This window comes from Mustela nigripes, chromosome 15, assembly GCF_022355385.1.
Source record: "Mustela nigripes isolate SB6536 chromosome 15, MUSNIG.SB6536, whole genome shotgun sequence".
Taxonomy (NCBI): domain Eukaryota; kingdom Metazoa; phylum Chordata; class Mammalia; order Carnivora; family Mustelidae; genus Mustela; species Mustela nigripes.
In genome coordinates this window covers 53,398,971-53,419,345 of record NC_081571.1, presented here as the reverse complement: position 1 = coordinate 53,419,345, position 20,375 = coordinate 53,398,971, and the positions used below count along the sequence as shown (strand labels likewise).

General features: G+C 37.4%; 1 protein-coding gene across 6 annotated transcripts in view; it reads right to left on the bottom strand.

The window, feature by feature from the left end:
* Nucleotides 1-20,375, bottom strand: part of LMO7 (LIM domain 7) — a 208,405-nt gene that overhangs the window by 113,372 nt on the left and 74,658 nt on the right. For all 6 annotated transcript variants that reach the window (XM_059377830.1, XM_059377824.1, XM_059377827.1 and 3 more), the window contains exons 3-4: nt 17,758-17,828; nt 4,845-4,914 (exon numbers count right to left, since the gene is read on the bottom strand). In XM_059377830.1, coding sequence (XP_059233813.1) covers nt 4,845-4,914; nt 17,758-17,828 — 141 coding nt within the window. The remainder of the gene's footprint in view (nt 1-4,844; nt 4,915-17,757; nt 17,829-20,375) is intronic.

The following is a 20,375-nucleotide window of genomic DNA, read 5'->3' as shown; positions in this document are numbered from 1 at the left end:
TAAAACTCGAACTCTTGTGTGAGATTTTTTTTTTAGCATGGCTTTGTAAAGAATATAAAGAATAAAAAAGAGAGAGAAATGTATTTCTTTAAAAATTAAAACTTAGTCCAACGAGAAAAACTGTATCTCTACCTATGAAAACATGGTTAATATCTCCCCAAGACAAAACCTTCATAAAATAATATGAATGTTCCAAGCAATGTATTCAGTGTATTTCTAAATCATCTAAACGCCTCTCTCCGGATTGTCATTGCTCAGAGGCTATCCCATGTGCTTCACATAGGTCCACCTACAAACAGGAAATCCAGTGCCTTGACCTCAAAGCTAAATACAGTAACTGACATGAAATGGATAAAAGTTTTAGCAGAAGGAAAGAGAGTAAGAAGGGAGAACATGCTCCCTTCCAGGGCCTGGAGCATAGAAATTGTATCATTCTTACTACATTTAACTTAATGTTATCTACACCAGAGAAACCTCATCCACAGAACCCTCTTTAAACTACACACCTGAAGGCACCTGGGTGGCTCAGTGGGTTAAGCCTCTGAATTCGGCTCGGGTCATGATCTCAGAGTCCTGGGATCGAGTCTCGCATCAGGCTCTCTGCTCGGCTGGGAGCCTACTTCCTCCCTTTCTCTCTGCCTGCCTCTCTGCCTGCTTGTGATCTCTGTCTGTCAAATAAATAAATAAATATATTTTTTAAAAATATTGAACAAACTACACACCTGAACTCAGGGACCCTAAAGCTACCTACACTCCTAACCACAGCCCGTTTGGCCAAGATGACACTCTTCTCAAGGAACGCATCCACCGGCTGGCCAGTGACCTGTGATATCCATAGCCTGGAAAGACAAGGTAATTTGATCCATTCGGATTCTTCTCCTGGGAACCTCAACTGAGAGACACCATTTCCTGTTTGCACTGGGGCAGAAAGAAGTAATCATGTGGAATGTGACTGTCATATCTATGGCTGCACACCAAATTAATGACAGAGTCCTCTGAAAATCCTTAAAACACTTCATCTCACTTAGTCTGAAAGCATCTCTGCTCTTTGTTACTAAAAAAGCATTAACTGCATATAAAACAGGTGAATCAGATTAAGGTCTCTGGATGTACTCGTGTCAATTTCCTGGTTTTATTATCGTATCACAGTTATGCAAAATATTATCATGGGGGAAACTGGGTGAAAGGCACAGAGGACTTCTCTGTACTGTTTTCCCCCACCCCTTCCTGTGAATCTCTATTTGTTTCAAAATAAAGTGTTTTTTAAAAAGCAAGTATTAAATTAAAAATAAATAAAAACACTTACCTATTTGTATTAGTTTCCTAGCACTACTATGACAAAGTCTCACAAACTAGGTAGCTTAAAACAACAGAGATTTATTGTCTCACAGCTGGAGGCTAAAAGTCCAAAATCAAGGTGTCCGCAAAGCCACGATTCTATGAAAGCTGTAAGCAAACTTCCTTGCTTCTTCCAGTGTCTGGTAGCTTGCCAGCAACCTTTGGTTCTCTTTGCGTATACAGGCGTCACCCCAGCCCTCTGTTGTCTCGTGGCATTCTTCCTGGGTATATCTGTCTTCACAGAGCCATCTTCTTCTAAGGATGTCATACTAGATTAGGGGCCCACCCTCCTCCATTATGACCTCATCCTTCCTAAGTACATCATCTGCAACAACCTTATTTACAAATAAGGTCATATTCTGAGGATTTGAAAGTTTAGGACTTCAAAATATTATGTTTGGGGGAAGGCATAATCCAACCTCTAACACTATCCCTTCAAAGATTTAATTCTGGAGCTTACTATTGTTCACAATGGAAAACTTTTCCATTTATTCATTAAAAAAATCTTTGAGGGGCATCTGGGTGGCTAGGTCGGTGAAGTGTCTGCCTTAGACTAGGGTCATGATCTCAGGATCCTGGGATGGAGCCCAGCATCAGTCTCTCTGCCTGGTGGGGAGTCTATCTCTCCCTCTCCTTCTGGAAGTATGCTCTCTCTCTCTCTCTCAAGTAAGTAAATAATGTCTTTTAAAAAAAAATCTTTGACCTCCAAATTTATCAGTCATTGTGTTAGCTGCTGTGAACACAAAAATTACTCATATAAAGAGTCCAGCTCGGGGTTTTTTATCTTTCTTCTACACACATCAAAAACAAAGGCCTCTAACATACTCCTTGAGGAATTTTTAGAGGTCAGTCATCATAGACCAACTACAACTGCTCAGGTGTGCTCACCAAATGTCAGTCTATTATAATTCCCTACAGCACATTTATATCTGGTGCTTTCTTGCTCATTTGTTAGATCCTGCTCCACCACTAAAATGTAAGCTTTTTGAGGATAAGGTCCTTATCAGTCTTTCTTCCTCAAATATATCCCAATAAGCTAGAAAAGTTCTTGACCTAGTAGGCACTCAATTAATTGTTTAAAAATTAATGTGCAACAAAAGAACATTCATTGAGTATCTGTATGTCAGACTATCTACATAATTCCTTTCTATCCACATATGACAATCCTACCAGGTAGATCCTGGAGCTCTAACACACACCTCAAATTGAGGCTTCAATGATTTTTTTTTAAGTTTTTATTTATTTATTTAATGGACAGAGATCACAAGAAGGCAGAGAGGCAGGCAGAGAGAGAGGAAGGGAAGCAGGCTCCCCGCTGAGCAGAGAGCCCAATGCAGAGCTCGATCCCAGGATCCTGACATCGTGACCTAAGCCGAAGGCACAGACTTAACCCACTGAGCCACCCAGGCACCCCTAGGCTTCAAGAAATTTTGACATAAACATCCTGACACACAAGTATGGGAAGAAGGAGTCAAATGAGGCATGATGACAACTTCAAACAAATTATAGCCCAATTCTGCAACTGTGGTTATTCTTATGCTCCTACATCCCATTGAAAATGCTCAGTGTCCTGTACTTGGGAAATCATCCCATTTAATATTCCGGAAATACATTTCATTTTAGTGTCTAGAGATAAAATCCAAATCAGATAGAATCTCCATGCTTGAAATAGAAATCGTTGGAGAGATGTTTGGATTTAAATATAAAATATATTTGGCTTTCATCTAATCATAGAATCAGAAGATTGAATAAAACCTCTAGTGGCCAGTAACAACAAACCACCACAGTTCAAGCATTCCAAATATGTGGGGTATTTGAAATCAAAGGCTAATTTCATTTCAAATGTGTGTAATTGATCCAAGAAATGGCAATTCAAAATCTAAGCATTAAAGTAAGAATAACTTGAGCCACTTGAAAAGACTTTCAATATGATTCAAACTTTTAATTTTCACAGGCATTATTTCATAAAAGTAATTTTCATATAAGGCTTTATTTTTATTAAACTGAATGTTTCATCCTAGAAAGATTCAAAAACCAAATTTCTTAATGTTATTCTAGAAATAATACCTTCTGACTTGCTATATTACTGGAAGTAAATCATACATGTATGTATATTGCTATACATTCATACACACACACACATATACACACACACATCTCTTCATAGAATGATATATACATACATGATGGGTTTTTTACCTAACCAAATTTGAGACCAATAAAAATAACATGTCATGACAGAAATGGAACAGAAATAACCTGGTAAGAAAGAAGGAATTAATATTTGAGCCCAACTGCTCTGGAAACTTTATACATATTCTATATTTTAAAAGAAAATTGTAATTGATCTTACAAAGAAAAAAGAAAGCTCTAAAACTCTTCTACCCCTTTCTTCTAAACAGATATTTTCCAATAATACAAAACCTGTGACCAACTTACTCCTGTCAAAATTTTAATAAGATTTTTATACCAGCTGCAAATCCAGAAATCTTGATACTGCTACCTTTCTACTGCTATCCTTCATGCCTTTGATATATGCAAACACATGGTTGATAAAACAGAAGGTTCTCAAATATAACCAGCTAGACTATTCCAAAGATATTACATATGTGTGTATATGTATATACATACTATATATATATACAAATATACATACTATACACACACACACACACACACACATATATTAAACTCCAGGTAGTAGCTGTGTTAAACTTCAGTGTTTTACAAAATTCATCTTTTTGACTGACTCCTATCATCAGCCTTGATTCTTAGGGATTGCTAACATTTTGAAAATAACCCATCATGTATACTTAATTATAAACTACTTTTTTTCAAAGATACAGCCCCACCTTGTTATTGGTCTTTCAATTATTATTGATCCACTAGAGTATATAATGACAGTGTGAAGTATTTTTCATACACAAAATCCCAATTTAAAGCGATAATGAATCTAGAGACTTATCCCACAGTCATCTGATAGGTAGTATTAATGAGGCAAGGGAAGATAGCGACTTACCCAATACCACCTAGAACTCTGGTAGGAAATCTATGATACAAAGCAAACATGTTGCAAATACACTCCAAGATCTGCAGGCTAAGTGAGGTTCATGCCTAAGCATGAAGCAACAGAAATGTAACAACTGGGAAACACCTAGGTTTCCCTACAGTGTGGTCACCTAGCAAACAAAGTAGGCAGGGCTGAGCTTCAGAGAGAAGGTGATCATAAACAAATGCAATTTGCAGAAGAAATAAGCTAAGAAAGGAGATACATAAGGTTTGAGGGCACAAAAACAAAACAAACAACAAGATAAAAGTCTCCCAGCAGAAGGGAAACAGAAAGATATAGTAGAAGATATAGTAGGACATCAATAAAAACCTTCTCCTGAGCAAGAAACCCCAAACCCAATTTCTATGATAATTCCAGATAAGAGGACCAGACTATGCCCATCTTTTTACATTTTGAAAACAAAGAAATCCAGTTTTGAAGATAATTTTTTACTTACCAAACCTGCTATTGGTGTGGATAATCTATTGATCTTCTTAATGACACCAGGTTTAAGTTTATTAACCAAACTGAAAGTAAATAAAGAAATAACATATGCAATTACAAGAATGCCAGTATCATTTTAGTATTCTTTTTAACATTTTCAAAAATCATGTATACCACTAGTCCATGCCCCATATGTGATTCAGAGCCAAGAGCCCAATAAAAGGCAAACAACCAAGAAAACAAGTTAAGTAACAGAGTTAAAACAACATCACTGGGGGCGCCTGGATGGCTTAGTCTTTAAATATCTGCCTTCGGCTCAGGTCATGATCTCGGGGTCCTGGGATTGAATCTACAATCAGACTCTCTACTCAGCAGGAAGTCCGCTTCCCCCTTCTCTCTCTGCCTACTTGTAATCTCTCTCTCTATCTGTCAAATAAATAAATAAAATCTTAAAAAAAAAAAATCACCCCAAACAATGTTGAGTGTCCTCTCAGACCTTATAGAAACTGCTATACTCAAAGCCATGTCCCTAAAAATAGTTTCACATTTGTTAAAGGTAGAATTTTATTCTGTTCCAAGAGCCAGTTTAAGACTCTCTTTCATTATAATATAGTTCTCTTGGGTCTAAGAATTAATCATTTTCATTAATTTTTTTCTCATACTGATCTGAATTTTAAAAGTTAACTTCAAACCACATTATTTTTCCAGACTTGTTTACTGAAGTATAGTTGACATATAATATTAGATTAGTTTCAGGTGTATAGCATAGTGGTTGGACATTTATATACATTATGAAATGATCATTATAAATCTAGTTACCATCTGTCATTATACAAAGTTTAATATATTGGCTATATTCCCTATGACTGTATAATATATGTGACTATATTCCCTGTCTTCCCTTTACACCTCCATGACTTACTTATTTTATTACCAGAGTTTGTACCTCTTAATCCCACTTGACCCGTTCTGCCTACCCACTCCCCTCTGCCAACTACCAGTTTGTTCTCTGTACTTATGAGTCTATTTCTGTTTGTTTTGGTGTTTAGATCCCTACATGAAAATGAAATCATACAGTATTACCTTTCTCCGTCCGACTTATTTCAATTAGCCTAATATTCCTTAGATCTATCCGTGGGTACAAAAGACAAATGTAATTTGCCAGATAGAAAGGATGCAGTAGAACTCATCCCAACAGCCCGCTAGTTCCTACTGGTAACTCATACAAATGCGTGACTGATCACTTTGTTACCCTAACAGAATGACTGCCTAAAAATTAAATGTATCAAACCCCCCCCAAGGGGCACTGAACACCTTTAAGTTGCTGATGGATCTGCAAAGATATCTGTAAGTTCCTACATTCCAGAACATGAGAAAAGAAGCCACCTTTGAAGACTGTACCTTAGAGTACCATTCTTGGCTCTAAATCTAGTTATTGTGAACTCTGTGTTTTTTGTTGCTGTTCACGGAAACATTGCTAAGCCTTGGAGACATTTAATACTATAGTAATGCTTTTCTACTAATGCTAGCTTGGTTAATTAATTATTAGTCCCTGTCAGAAAACAGTAATTTAAAACAGTGATTTTCCTATTCAGTAAACTAGCTACAAAAAGCAATTCTTTATTCTGTAGACAGAGCTCCAAAAAGAAAGCAAATATAGGAGAGAGAACCAAACATTTTTAATTTACTGGTCTCCTCTTCACAATGGGCAACAGAAAAAAAAAAAAAAATCTGACACTTGTGGAATGTCACTCCTTCAACATTCCAGAGATTTATATACACACTTGAATGTGCTAAAAATAAAGAAGACAAAAGTCTCAATTTAATAGCCTTCAGAATGTTGTTCAGCAGGATTTCAAAATTACAAAATGATGGCTTACAAAGATTTAGCCTGGTGAACAAAAGATGTTTTTTCTGTTTTCATAGGTTTTTCCACACAAAGATCTTTAGACAACTTAACATAAATAATAAAATTGCCCCCTCAACCAAGCATTTCCTAGAACTATTACTCTCTGATTCCTAATTTCTTCTTTGTGCACTGAAAGCCATGTGAGAAGGAAGCCTTTCTCCCTTAATAGCTAAAAATTTGAGCAGTTTCTAAAAAATGACAGTTGCAAATTAATTCTAGTCATTCCCTATTTACCACATATGCAATGCTTCTAAATAATTAGAAGCACTGATTAGAAACACTAATAACTGGAACATTACTTAATAGCAACATTATTCTAGCATAGTATAAATCAACTAATTCATGGAGTTGTTGACCACTAGCTTGGCAGTGACTTTCCTACAGTAACTTGGATCTTAAAATGTAATCTTCCAGGGCGCCTGGATGGCGTTAAGCAGTAAGCGGGTTAAGTGCCTGCCTTTGGCTCAGGTCATGATCCCAGGCTCCCTACTCTTTGGGGAGCCTGCTTCTCCCTCTCCCTCTGCCATGCCCCCCTGCTCTCGCACACACTCTTTTTCTCTGGCTCTCAGTCTCTCAAATAAATAAATAAAATGTTTTTTAAAAATGTAATCTTTCAATGACATAAAAAGTTGGAGACTAAAATGAACTGGGCCAACTTATCAAATGTGAGGAAAGTGTGGCATCGGTTGTCTTTACGGGAGGACGAATGTGATAAATTCCTCCTCCACCCATTTGAGTCACTGATGACTTTAGGCAGATCTCTCAATTTACCTGCTTACTTCACTTATCATTTTTCTATTACAGTAATGGTAATACCAAGAGCATTAAAAAAAAACACACACACATACTTTCTGGAATGAATAATAACATAGTGTACACTCAATCGAGTCAGCAAAAGAAAGGGATTGAAGGAAGTAAAGGAACCAGCACAGATAAGTGATGTTTCCCCAAAAATGACTCGACTCCTCCTTCATCAAAACGTTCCACAGCTACTACCTAGAAGCAACATACACACAGCGGATTGGCTTCCTTCTTGACTCTGGAGCCTCCTAGTCCATGTACAAACACAGAAATAACCACAAGGCAAAAACAACCCCCTGCATAACACACAAAACTACCCTGTAAAAGTTGTGTCACTAGAGGAAAATGTTGTTTTACTTTGTCAAATGTTTAAATGGTAGCAGGTCTAAGCACTAGAGTGGGGAGAAAATGCCATATGGTTTTGGCAAATACTGAACATCCAATCAAATTACGAGTCATGAATAATTATCTTCACATACAATTGAAGGAAAACTTTTTAGGGTATTTCTTCTAGAGGAGAAAATGAATTCATAAAATTTAAGCTTCTGTGAAATTTAAGGATATCTTTAAAAAAAAAAATAGGGGCACAGTCTTACACCGAATAAAACACAAGTGCGACACAAGGGAGATATTACTCTCTTTTATAAATAGAACTTCTTTGCATAATAAGGGTTCTTCAATTACACATGTGGAATTCATAAAGGGAACACTCACTTGAGGTCACTGGTTCTATTCAAGAATCATATAACATGATAACCTTCCAGAAGCCTCTGTGCACAAGGAAGTGGAGGCAGTGAAGGGACAATTTTATCTGCCTGCAAACCCACCATTCTTCTAATCCTATGTATAATTATACTTTGATTTCTCCAAGCCTTCCCTCAGGCCATGGCATAAACCTAGTTATGTGCTTTGTTAGCACATCAGAGGTTTGCTCTTTTGGTAAGATGAAAACCAGAACGGAAAACACCTAGTCATTTGCTCTCCCTGTGGTAGACCACACGGGCAAAAGCCTGCAAACCCTCTCCTTCAGCTCATTCCTGCATTCTTGTCTGCTTCCTTTCCTTCTTCTCTCCAAAACCTCCTGCCCACTTCCTCCAACGGAGCTGAGTTACATAACATGCTAGAAGGCTCTCTCTGTTCCAAAACCTTGTCACCGGTGAATGTGTCCTCACTTTAAATATAACTCAGAGGTGACACTCCAAGAAAACTGTACATGAAGTTCAGTGTAACATCTAGCTCAGTTATAAACGGTGTCAATGAGCATTAGAATTTGGTGCTTAGTCTCCAGAAACTAGTTCCAAATGCCACACTTCTTTTCCCCTTTATCGGAAAACTCTTCAGCAGGGACACCTTTCAATTCCCTATTTCCAAAGATCTTTTCCAAATGTCCTGGAGACCTGTGCTTCAAAGAGCACATCAGTTCACGGAGAGTGAACTTTCTAATCTCTGAATAATTTAGTCAGTCAGTCACACATACATATTTCTATTATCTTTCTGCTGACTACGTTTTCTAAATACATATCCTCACGTTAGTCAAATTTTCCTATTGGTAATCACATTCGTTAAAGATATGATGAAGACAATTTATATTTCCTTACACATTAAAGAACAATGACTTTGGTTTTATCTGTTATTTAGCACATCTTTATCTGCCTGGTTTTCTTCTAGATGAAACTGTCCATAAACATTTGAATGCTTACTAAAGACGGAACACTGCACGAGTCACACAGTGACACTGCGAAGTACAAGGAAATTCTCTCATTCCAAACATCTCCTAGCACTTAGTAGTGTATCTGGTATTGATTGTGTGCCTCAAATTATTTGCAAAACCTCGCCATCTGACTTGTAATACAGAAATTTTTCTGTGATTCAAAACCTCTAACTTCTTTATAGAAATTAATTTAGAAAAACATTAACTTTTGTCTCACTCAAATGTGAGAAATCACTTTTAGCTGTTCCCAACAAGGACATCTCCCCTCTGTTAGGTTTTCTGTTAAGTCAAACCTTGATGTCATCTCTCCTAATAGGCAAGTGTTGACCAAGAGAATAAACTCTCTATCAGATATGTTAATTTGGACAAGTTATCTTAAGGAAATTCCTTACTAAGATTTTTCATTAATTACCTCCATTTAAACGCCTAGGTTACAATATCTCTAAAACAAAAACCACTCTGAGTAGTTAGTGATCACAGTTCCTTGAGTAAAGTAAAAAGTATATATAATCTAAAACGTTAAAGTTTGGGGTGCCTGGGTGGCTGAGTCAGGTATCCATCCAACTCTTGATTTCGGCTCAGATCATGATCTCAGGGTCGTGAGATGGAGCCCCATCCCACTCTGTGCTGGGTGTGGAGCCTGCTTACCAGGCTCACTTTCCCTCTCCCTCTGCCCCTAACCCCTTCCTAAAAATGGTTGGGTTTTTTTTTTTTTTTTAAGTTTAAAAACATACAATATAAACATTTATATTCACCTTAATATGTTCAAATACTGGTAGTAACATGAATATTGATCTAAGCTGAATTTCTAGAATTCCTGTGGTTATTTTGAATCGTGCTGAATTAGAACAAAACACAAATAGTTAATAATAATCACTAAGAAGGGAAAGCGTGCAACAGCAACAAGTCACGATCAATACACCTGATAATTATGGTTTTATGATGCTAGGACCCTCTTATTTAGCCTCACTATTAGGCCCGAAGCATCCTGAAACGAGCAAGCAAAGTCTGAGAGGTCTGAAGGCAGATGCCTCAGGACATTTCCCAATACCACATCAGCAGCAAAACACCTCTAGCATATGCTGTCCTGCCTTGCTGTTTACTATTAAGTAACATCTCTACAGTCCTCTCCACCCCTTCATGCAAAGGAGAGTGATATGTTGTTCTCTTATAGGTGGACTTGGTTGCACTCCAATTTCCCACCACTGTGAAAAGGCTTCCGAGGCGGGTCTGTATGCGTATCGTCATCCCTGCTCCTTACAGTTTCCTATACACTGTTTCTAGAAATAAAATCATCAGCGTCAAGCTCTTGCTCCTTGTCTGGGAAGAAAGCTGGCAATGCGAATCCATTTACTTTTGCACCAGCGGGCAGGACTCCTGTGCCCGCCTCGCGCTGGGCTAGACCCGCTGCGCGGTCCCTCTGCGCCTGCGCCCTGCACTGCACGCTCTTGCACAGAGCGGCCGCCTCCCTAAGCGCTGCTCTCCGGGAATGTACAAGATCCCACCGATTTTATCACATTAGAGATACTTAAGTTGTTTTTTATATTTTCCACGGTGAAGAAGCTTTATACATATTTCCCCATTTAATAGCCTTTTTTTTTTTTAAATAGATTCCCAAAAGGGATGATTATTGGGAAAAGTCCTATAATGTTTATGGTAAGTTAATATATGTTTATATTAATTAATTAATTAACTTGCATACAATTACATGATGGGTATTGTCACACTGTTTTACAGAGCTTTACCAGCTTATATTCAATTGGTCATTTTGAGTCTATACCATTTTGCCATTATATGCCATCATGTGGTAACATATCAAATTATTTACCACCTTCAATTAAAAAATAGTATCTGGATTTCTCATAATTATTTCTTACAAAGGATAGGTGAAGATTTTACTGCTTATTTCCAGTAGTATTTCTTTATTTGCGAAGTCTTTGGTCATATCCTTTGCTCATTTGTCTCCTGAGGTTTTCAAATATGTTTCTCAGAAGCTTATTTGAAACTAGATAATGTTCAAGTCATTTTGTTTAATGTATTTTTCTCAGAATGTTGTCAGAATATCTGTTTATGTATAGATTTAAATCTTTTTCTTTTTTTCCTTCTCCTTCAAAGCTTAGAATTTTAAACTGCCTCCACAGATTTTAACTCTTCAATTTTATTTTTTTTAGCTTTATATTATCTTAACCTAGGCTATTTGGTGGGCCTATAAATTCATTCTTAGCCAATTATTTATCCCAATACAATGAACTGAGTGATTTCTCTCTTCTGCATGTTTTCATATCTCCTTTATTACAAATTCCTACACCTAAGAATATATTTTGGACATTATTCCTGTATTTATATGTGCATTAATAAAGCAGTCCATAATTTTTAATTACTGTACTTTTTCATGTTTGTCATGTGTTCTAATGTTGGGACAAGCTCATCTCATAGAAATTCTTATTTTTAGAATTTTTTCTATTCTAACCTGCTTATTCTTCCATGTGAATGTTAAAATAATACTTATAAAGAGAAGCCTGTCTAGATTTAATATGAGTATTGGATTAAAATTGTAAATTAATTGACCCCTATTACCCTATTAGAAATATAGCATGTAACTTCATTTCTTAAATTCTATAGCTTACCATTACATTTTTGACATGCAAAATAAAAGTCTCACACATTTCTCTAAAGAAAGCAGTGTTTTAAACCTTGTCACTATGGCTTTTAATCCCTTGGATCTCATCTAATTTTCTGACTGTTGATTGTTAGTATATAAAAAATTCTAGAGATTAAATCTCTCATATAAGGCAATTACTCTACTTTTAACCAATGTGATACCATTATGTATTTGTTCTTTTTACAATATTCCTTTATTTAACTTACTTCTCAAGACACTGACTAGAATCACCAGACTTTCACAGCCAACACAATGTTTTCCAGGTACCTACCTGAACCCCTTCATTACACAGAAACTGACTTCAGTAATAACTTCTTGCTGATCAACTATAATAAAATTGCTCATATCTCATACATCTATCATACACATTACTTTCTTTTATTTTTAGAAGACTATAATTCTCATTTCTGTCTCAGAGGCCCTATCACTGAAATGCTTTATGTTCTCTTCTTAGTGATTTATATTTAGGGCAGGAAAGCCCTATAGATGGTACACGCAGGTTTATGAAACAGGACTGAAGCCACCATACAAAAAACCTGCAAAATTTGCAATGAGTCCGTACAATGTGACTATTTAACAGAAGTGAACTTTTAAATTAATATTTGCTAAGCTAGTCTTCAACTTAATTATTTTTAAATGACATTTTGTTGTATGTAGTTATCAAATTACAAGAAAAAAAATGATTTTGAATCTTAAAAATGGAACATACACTGGCAACCACAAAATGCTAACATGAAGAGAAACAAGTTTAAAATTTTAAAATTGCCCTTATGAACCTCAACACTTATCTTCTTTTGCCAACTACTGGGTTATCAAATAATATAGAAACTTCAAAGTTCAATACTTCAAGTGAAAAAAAAAAATTCTTTTAAGATTTTATTTATTTATTTATTTATTTATTTGAGAGAGAGAGAAAGAGGAAGCATGGGTAAGAGTAGGGGAGGGACAGAGAGGGAGGGAGAGAATCCCAGACAGACTCTGCTGAGCCTGGTGCCCAACAACCATGAGATCATGACCTGAGCTGAAACCAAAAGTAGAATGCTCAACAGACTGAGCCACCCAGGCACCCCAGAAATATCACTTTTGTTACTTATACCGCAAGTGGCTACAATGTGGATGGGAGCAATGGATAGTGTTGGTGTGCTAGACAGACGTATGGAAACAAGTGCCCTCCTCAGGAAATTCTAAACCAGAAAGAACTCTAAGAAAAATGTCTTCATTAAAGAAGGCCCTCTGGGGGACCCCTGAGTGGCTCAGTGGTTTAAGCACCTGCCTCAGCTCAGGTCATAATCCCAGGGTCCTGGGATTAAGTCCTGCATCAGGCTCCCTGCTTAGTGGGGAGCCTGCTTCTCTCTCTGCCTGCTACTCCCCCTGCTTGTGTTCACACACGCACTCTCTCTCTCTCTCTGTGACAAATAAATAAATAAAATCTTAAAAAAAAAAAAAAAAGAAGAAGAAGGCAGCTCTCTGGGCTTCACATGGAAATAAGCAAAAAAGCCCAAGGGCCCACTGGTATCACTGCCATTCAATGTGTCAACGTCTCCAACTCTAACAAGACTGGTATCTCTTGCATGATTGAGAAATAACAAAGTTCTTTACTTTGTCCTATGTCTTAAAAAACTCACCTGAGGATCCCGTAGAAAATTAACAGGAATTCTTTTTAGTAACTTTTCTCCTTCTATTGAGTGCAACTTTAACCAAACATGTTTTGTTCATGTAGACCATGTAGTGGTCAATGGCATAATAAATTAAAACAGGATTTCTCAAACCAACAGGTGATTCACTCTTGATTCACTCTTTCCAAGCTGTGAGCCATGGCGAAGAAGTAACAGTGTGAGAAGAGTTTTCTCAGTAATTTGGGCCAAGTTCAAAGAGAGAAACTTCTGAGACGTGGCTCACGTGCAAACTTCTGCGGCATGGCTGGCTGTCAAGGGATAGAGCAAAGACTGGCAACATTCCAGGGATGGGTAGTATAGACTGACTACTCAGAGACACACCCAATACATTTAATCTTCAAATGTATCTTCTTACTTCATAAGGTGAATAAAGAATGTTTTCGTTTTAGTATTTCTAAGATTGCTATCATAAGATGAGTAACTGAAATTACTAACTCCTATCACTAGCTAGATAGATATGCCTCAACTAAATAAGTTTAGAGAAGAGAAATCTGCTAGAACCACAGAGTGAGAGAGGCTTGGATATTTAGGTAGTACAGCTAATCTCATTTTTTAAAAACGTACATAGTGAGGCCCTCACGAACACTAACAAACACTGTAGACAGGGGACAGGGGACTGATTAATGAATACTATCAATGATTAACAAGGGGCTGAAGTCACCTTATATAGACTCTTGTCAATCCGTTCACTAATTGGAAAAAAAAAAAAACAACCCCAAATTAGATGTTGTTCCCATCTTTACTGTTTAGGAAAGCCAAGAGAGATTACCTAAGGTATACAGTAAAAGAATTACTATAACAGACTTCAGCCAGCGGAGTAATCTTTAGCCCTCAACTCAATTAGATCTCACAGTCAATCAAACTAAATGATACTAAAATGATTAACAGAAGATACTAACTTCAATAGTCAGTCAGATTAAAAGACAATGAAGGCCCATTATCTTCATTGCACGGGTATGTATCTTGTCTAAAACCTCAGTGTGGAGTTTATACCCAATTTAGACTATCTGAAATGTCAGAACTCTGCCAGCTGGGTGGAAGCTATAATAAGCTCCCTTCCTCTAACTCTTGACTGATATTTCGGAGAGGCAGCTCATAAAGGATAAACCACGGCTCTGCTGAAATTAGATAAAATAATAAGAAAACTCTTTAATGATGATAATGAACCAGGATGCCTAGAGATTGTTAACAAGAATCCATTTCCCTGGCCATGAACCAAGCAGAAGTCAGCTTTTTCCTGTAAGAAAATGAATTCAGAGTTTTAAAATATCCTAATCATACTTCAGCTAAAACTTGAGACCTCTTATGGGTAAAATATTCTCAAAGACAGATGGTCTACTATATCTACCATGAATTTAGGAGACAGGACGTACTACCAGACTCGGAAGGGCGGATTGTGCTTTCCTTGGGGGCATTAGAACTCAGGCAGAGGAAAGGGACCAAACGGTGACGCCTGATTCATTGTTCACAGGCCACCCAGCTAGGCTTTCTTCACTACAGATTTATAGAGAACAGAGTTACCTAGGTTTTTTCCCCTCAACATTATAACTTTTATTAATATGCTTTATTACCCATGGGGCACCTGGGTGGCTCAGAGAGTTAAGCCTCTGCCTTCGGCTCAGGTCCTCTTCAGAGTCCTGGGATCGAGCCCCGCATCGGGCTCTCTGCTTGCCAGGGAGCCTGCTTCCCCCTCTCTCTCTGTCTGCCTGCTGTGATCTCTCTCTCTCTCTCTCTGTCAAATAAACAGGTAGAATCTTTAAAAAAAAAAAAATGCTTTATTGACCAGTGGCTGTACACAATGTGATTCACAATTAAGAGAGGATTTTTTCTTTTAATACAAACATCACGGAGGGCTTTGATGCCCCTCAATAAACTACAATTGCCGATTACCATAGCTTAATACTTATGCTACTTTGGGAAAACATTCATTTAAAGAATACTGGATACCAAACATATTGATTAGACTTAATCTGATAATGCACAAAACCCCCCACTGGTATTATTCAAGCTAGGAAACAATCTAAGAATGAATGAGCTTTAGGAAGTCGTCAATTAAAATGACTTTTTTTTTAAACCAATATTATCTCTTAACAGGCGTCCAAATCTTAGCTGAGAAGGTAGAACTTATGTACTTCATCTAACAGTATTGCGTGTGATCAAAATAGTTTTTCCTCAACTCTGAACATCTTCCCTGGTAACAATAAGCACTTCCTCTCTGACTGGGTTTGGTTTTTACAAATCACTTCAAGTCATTCAGAGACCAGGCTGGTGCAAAAATTGCATTTAAAAAAACAAAAAACTAAGTAGTCACACAAATATGTTTAATGATCTTGTTATGGAGGCAAAGACTCAAAAAAGGGGTCCTTAAAAATGATTTAAGTGGTAGCTCATCATTGGCAGTATGTACCCACAAAGTGACTTCTCTGAAAAGATCTCCTGTTTGGGCTCTATGCTCTCACATGTCTACCAACAACTCAGCGCTTCACAGGCACACTTCTTAGCTAAGGCTTATCCTGACTTGTGAAGCTTACAGAGGAGAAAGTTATTTCACTGCAAACATCTACATAGTCCATACTCATAGCTCTGAGATCACATGCATCTTTCTACCCATCATTCCCCCCTCCATCTTCTGAACACTTTAGAACACATTTAAATCCCATAGTTTTCAAATTAATAAAAAGTGACTTCCTAACATTGACCAGTTAGACTGTCCACATGGTCTACTAGAATTAGTTTAAAGATATTTGGCAATGGCACTTCTAAATATACATCATAAGAGGACAAGAAACACCTCTTAAATTTTACTTGAGGCCCTTCATCAGATGCCTGTTCTGCTATGTACTAGGTAAAACCACATGAGATTGACTTTTCTGTAGGTCATGGAGGGTTGAATATCAGTAATTCATATGGTTCCATTTACTAACCTTGCTCTAAGACAAAAAAGTTTGAATATCAACCAATAGATCTAATGAGATAGAGGTTGTTATCTACATGGCCATCTTTCCAGCAACAACTTACATTTATGCAAAGACTATATATGTGTGTGCGTGTGTGTGTGTGTATACACACACACACACGCACACACATATACATATAAAATGGAATTTTGCAACCCGGTGAGTTAGGCAGACCAGGTATGCTGCTCTCCACTTCAGGGTTGAGAAAATAAGGGTCAGATGCTAAGTCAGTTGCTCAAATGTCCAAAAGTAATGGGGCAAAGAATCAAACCTAAGCTCTTTGACTCCACATCTTTGCTGAAACAACCTTCCTTTAAAAGGATAATCAAAATCATCTAAATACAAGCACATATACTCCCAACGCTTACTTGTGGACAGATTCCATAAATACCTATGTGATAAGTGTCTAAATTAGAGCACTTAAGCCCTTTCAAAATTGTGGGTGCCTACTCATGAACATTCTTATAATTTATTTGCTCACTTCTGCAACCTACACCCTCACCTGGGATTTCATCTTTACATCCCACAGGCCAGCCTCCCCATCACCCAAAGGTCACATACCTGGCTAGCTACACTTTGCCTCCCCTGGGGGACAAAACAGTGGGACTAGACAATGTAGGCTTCATACCATATCACTCATGCCACCAGCCTAGTTTACTTATGATAACCAAGTCCTGAGATATTATTTTCAATAATATCTTAATTGAATGAATGGCTGATACGCCATTGACTCAAATTGATGGTGGCAGTGTAACAACTCCACTTAAAGCTTAAAAGAAAAATTTGTTACTGCCTAAATTTGGTTTATAAGCTTCACTATTTACTGATGAAGGAAAAAGTTTTATATTAATTTCTAATCCAGGCAATTCCGTGTGTTAGAAGATTCAGAGTAGGAGCTGGTGGGAGGTAATAAGGCTTCCTCCTCAACCACCCACCCCTACTGGCCCATCAAGCAATAAAAGAATCTTTCTTGTTTACTAATTTAAAATAATATATATTTCACCAATGCTATCTTTAGATGCAGAGACTGATAACCCCTTCCTACTGTCTGGTACTGTAGGGGTATCAATTTGCAGAGATCAAATCTCACTTGTTACCAAGAAAACAGATCGGTGACTATGATGGCCATGGAGGGGGGAGTGAAGACAACTCAGAACACACATACACACTTTTGCTTTTGAATTATTTTTTAACTACTTTAAATACTTACTCACACAACAGAACACCATTTTCTAGAGAAGCTCGAAAATCCTTTGTTTCAAAATTCTTCTCTGTTACTGCCTGAAAAACAAATTTAGGTGTTAATTTTCTTAGCCAGGGTTAATACACAAGTCAAATTTAGCATTAGATTAATTAATATGCAACTGTTATCCTTGAAGGATGTGCATATATCATCAAAAGTTGATTAAGGAAATTGATCTAGAAAATTACATGTGGTTCTATGTTACAGAGAGAGAGATTAACCATTTTAGTATGAACAAACATAAACAGGAAAAAAAGACCACGATGAGAGTTTTCTGTAATGGAACCATTTTACGGGTAATCAACAAAAGCTAGAAACTCCATTTCCAACATGTTTTCCATAAAATCCTATAGGCAATCTAGCCTACCAAGAGTAAATAAAATCAGATTAAGATATAAACATGAAATATCAATTATTCATGCCCATCATTAACTTCAATTCTATCCTTCAATTGCTGAAGTTTCATGACAAAGCTAAAAAGAAGAGGGCATGACTCTCCTTAAATGGATTCATAAAATAGCTCTGATTTGCATAATGAGCCATATTTATTGAAACATTCTAGAGAGGGGGCTATGACATCCTGACACAGAGAGACAAAAGACAGACACAGAAGACCCTGTGTACTTCAAACAGACAATTCCCCACTGAAGGCTATGACATATGAACAGACCACCTATAGTTGTTACCACAATGTTCCTTAGCAAAGCCACTGGAAACATATGTACAGATCCTGTCTCTTAAGAGTGGAGTAGCTGGGAGGAAAGAGGGTCTTAGAGAGGAGAGATTACCAGAGAAAATGGAAGCCTCATTAGGAGAAAGCTGTTCCAAGAACAACTCCTGCCACTTGCTCCACATGCCACTTTGGGAAGAAACACCATATTGGAAATCTGGGGATTTGGGGGAAGTCTCTGATCTTAACCCTAAGTAGCTACAAGTCTCCTGTTGTCATAATTCACCACCGCTAGATTTTCAGCCCACCTACAATCCCTAGTTATGCCTTCTGCATCTTTTCCATGGTGCCCAATATCGCTATAGCTAGGCATATTGTCTGTTAACTAACAAAACAGCAGTTATTTTGTAGAACAGAAGTTAGTTTCTCATTAGCTGGTTGTGTAAATGTGGACAGAAGTCTGGGCCAGGAGGTAACAAATTCAAACACAAGAAGTAGGAGATCCCTTCCTCTATACAGCATTAATCTAAAGAAAGGCTACAATGCCCCATGAATTAAATATTGGCTGAGTGTCTCTGTTACAGGCACTTACCTGGATATTGGGTGGAGAGCTGAAGAAAAAAAATTCAGGAAGCTCTTTCTCAAGGACTTCATAGCCACATAAGTAAGACACAAAGCTCGAAAATGCAATAAAATATATCCAAACAGAGTGGTACATTCCTTTGGGGAAAACTTTGAGTGGCTCATGGATTATCTCACATAACCAGATGCTCATGGTTTGTGCAGCACTAAACTCTCTTGAATTTTCCCCCAAATGGATCCAAAATAAACTCAAGATAAGCATTGTGTGGCGCCTGGGTGGCTCAGTCAGTTAAGCATCTGACTCTTGATTTCAGCTCAGGTCATAATCTCAAGAGTCCTGAAACTGAGCCCCGTGTCAGGCTCTGCACTAAGTGGGGAGTCTGCTTGGGGATTCTCTCTCTCCTTCTGCCCGCCCACCCCCACTCACATGGTCTCTCTCAAAAATAAATAAATGTAAAAAAAAAAAAAATTGACCTCAACAAGTGAAAACACAGTAACTTCTCATTTATCTGAGAACTCCTATCCAAAGCCAAAAAGGCATGAAAAATTCCCAGGAACATCCAAAACATATGTCAAAGTCCATTTTCTCTAGTCATAGGACAGCCCCCTCAAAGCTTCTGATACTTAATTATCCACCACTGACACAATCTGGTGATTTAAGTTCCCACATAAACCTTGATTAGAAGCAGCGAGTTAGAGGAAAGAAGGATTGTACCTACTGACACATGGATAGCAGTGAAGAGTGACAGTCCATGGCCCTAGATGGGGACAATCAAGAGGGCAGGGCAGCAAATGGCAAAATGGAAAGAGAAAGGGTTCACATCAGACAAAGTATATTCATATCCCACGTTCACTACCTAAGAGCTGTATGATCTTAAGCAAGTGAAATAATCTCTCTGAACCAGTCTACTCATCTGAAACAAGCGAAGTATCACCTATTATTAGCTTGCAATTGCCAACATGCTATGCAATCAAATACCTGAGGGTAGCTAACAGCTGTAAAGTTTAACCTCATTACAAGCACTGACCTTCAGGTTAGCACTCTGACAACACACTCTGATAATTAACCCTCAAAGGAACACTTCTGTACCATAGATAAAGCCAAGTTACATTCCAAATATTAAATAGAAATAATGAAATATACAGAGATATTCAGAAAACCCAAGTATCCAGAATGGTTTATTTCCCCAAAAAGACTATAGAAAGGCAAAAATCATGGTCCATGGATTTTGGACCACCCCCATCCAGATGTCAAAATATTAACATGCTCCTGTGTATGTATTATATATGTATTATTTATATATATATATATATATATATATATATATATATA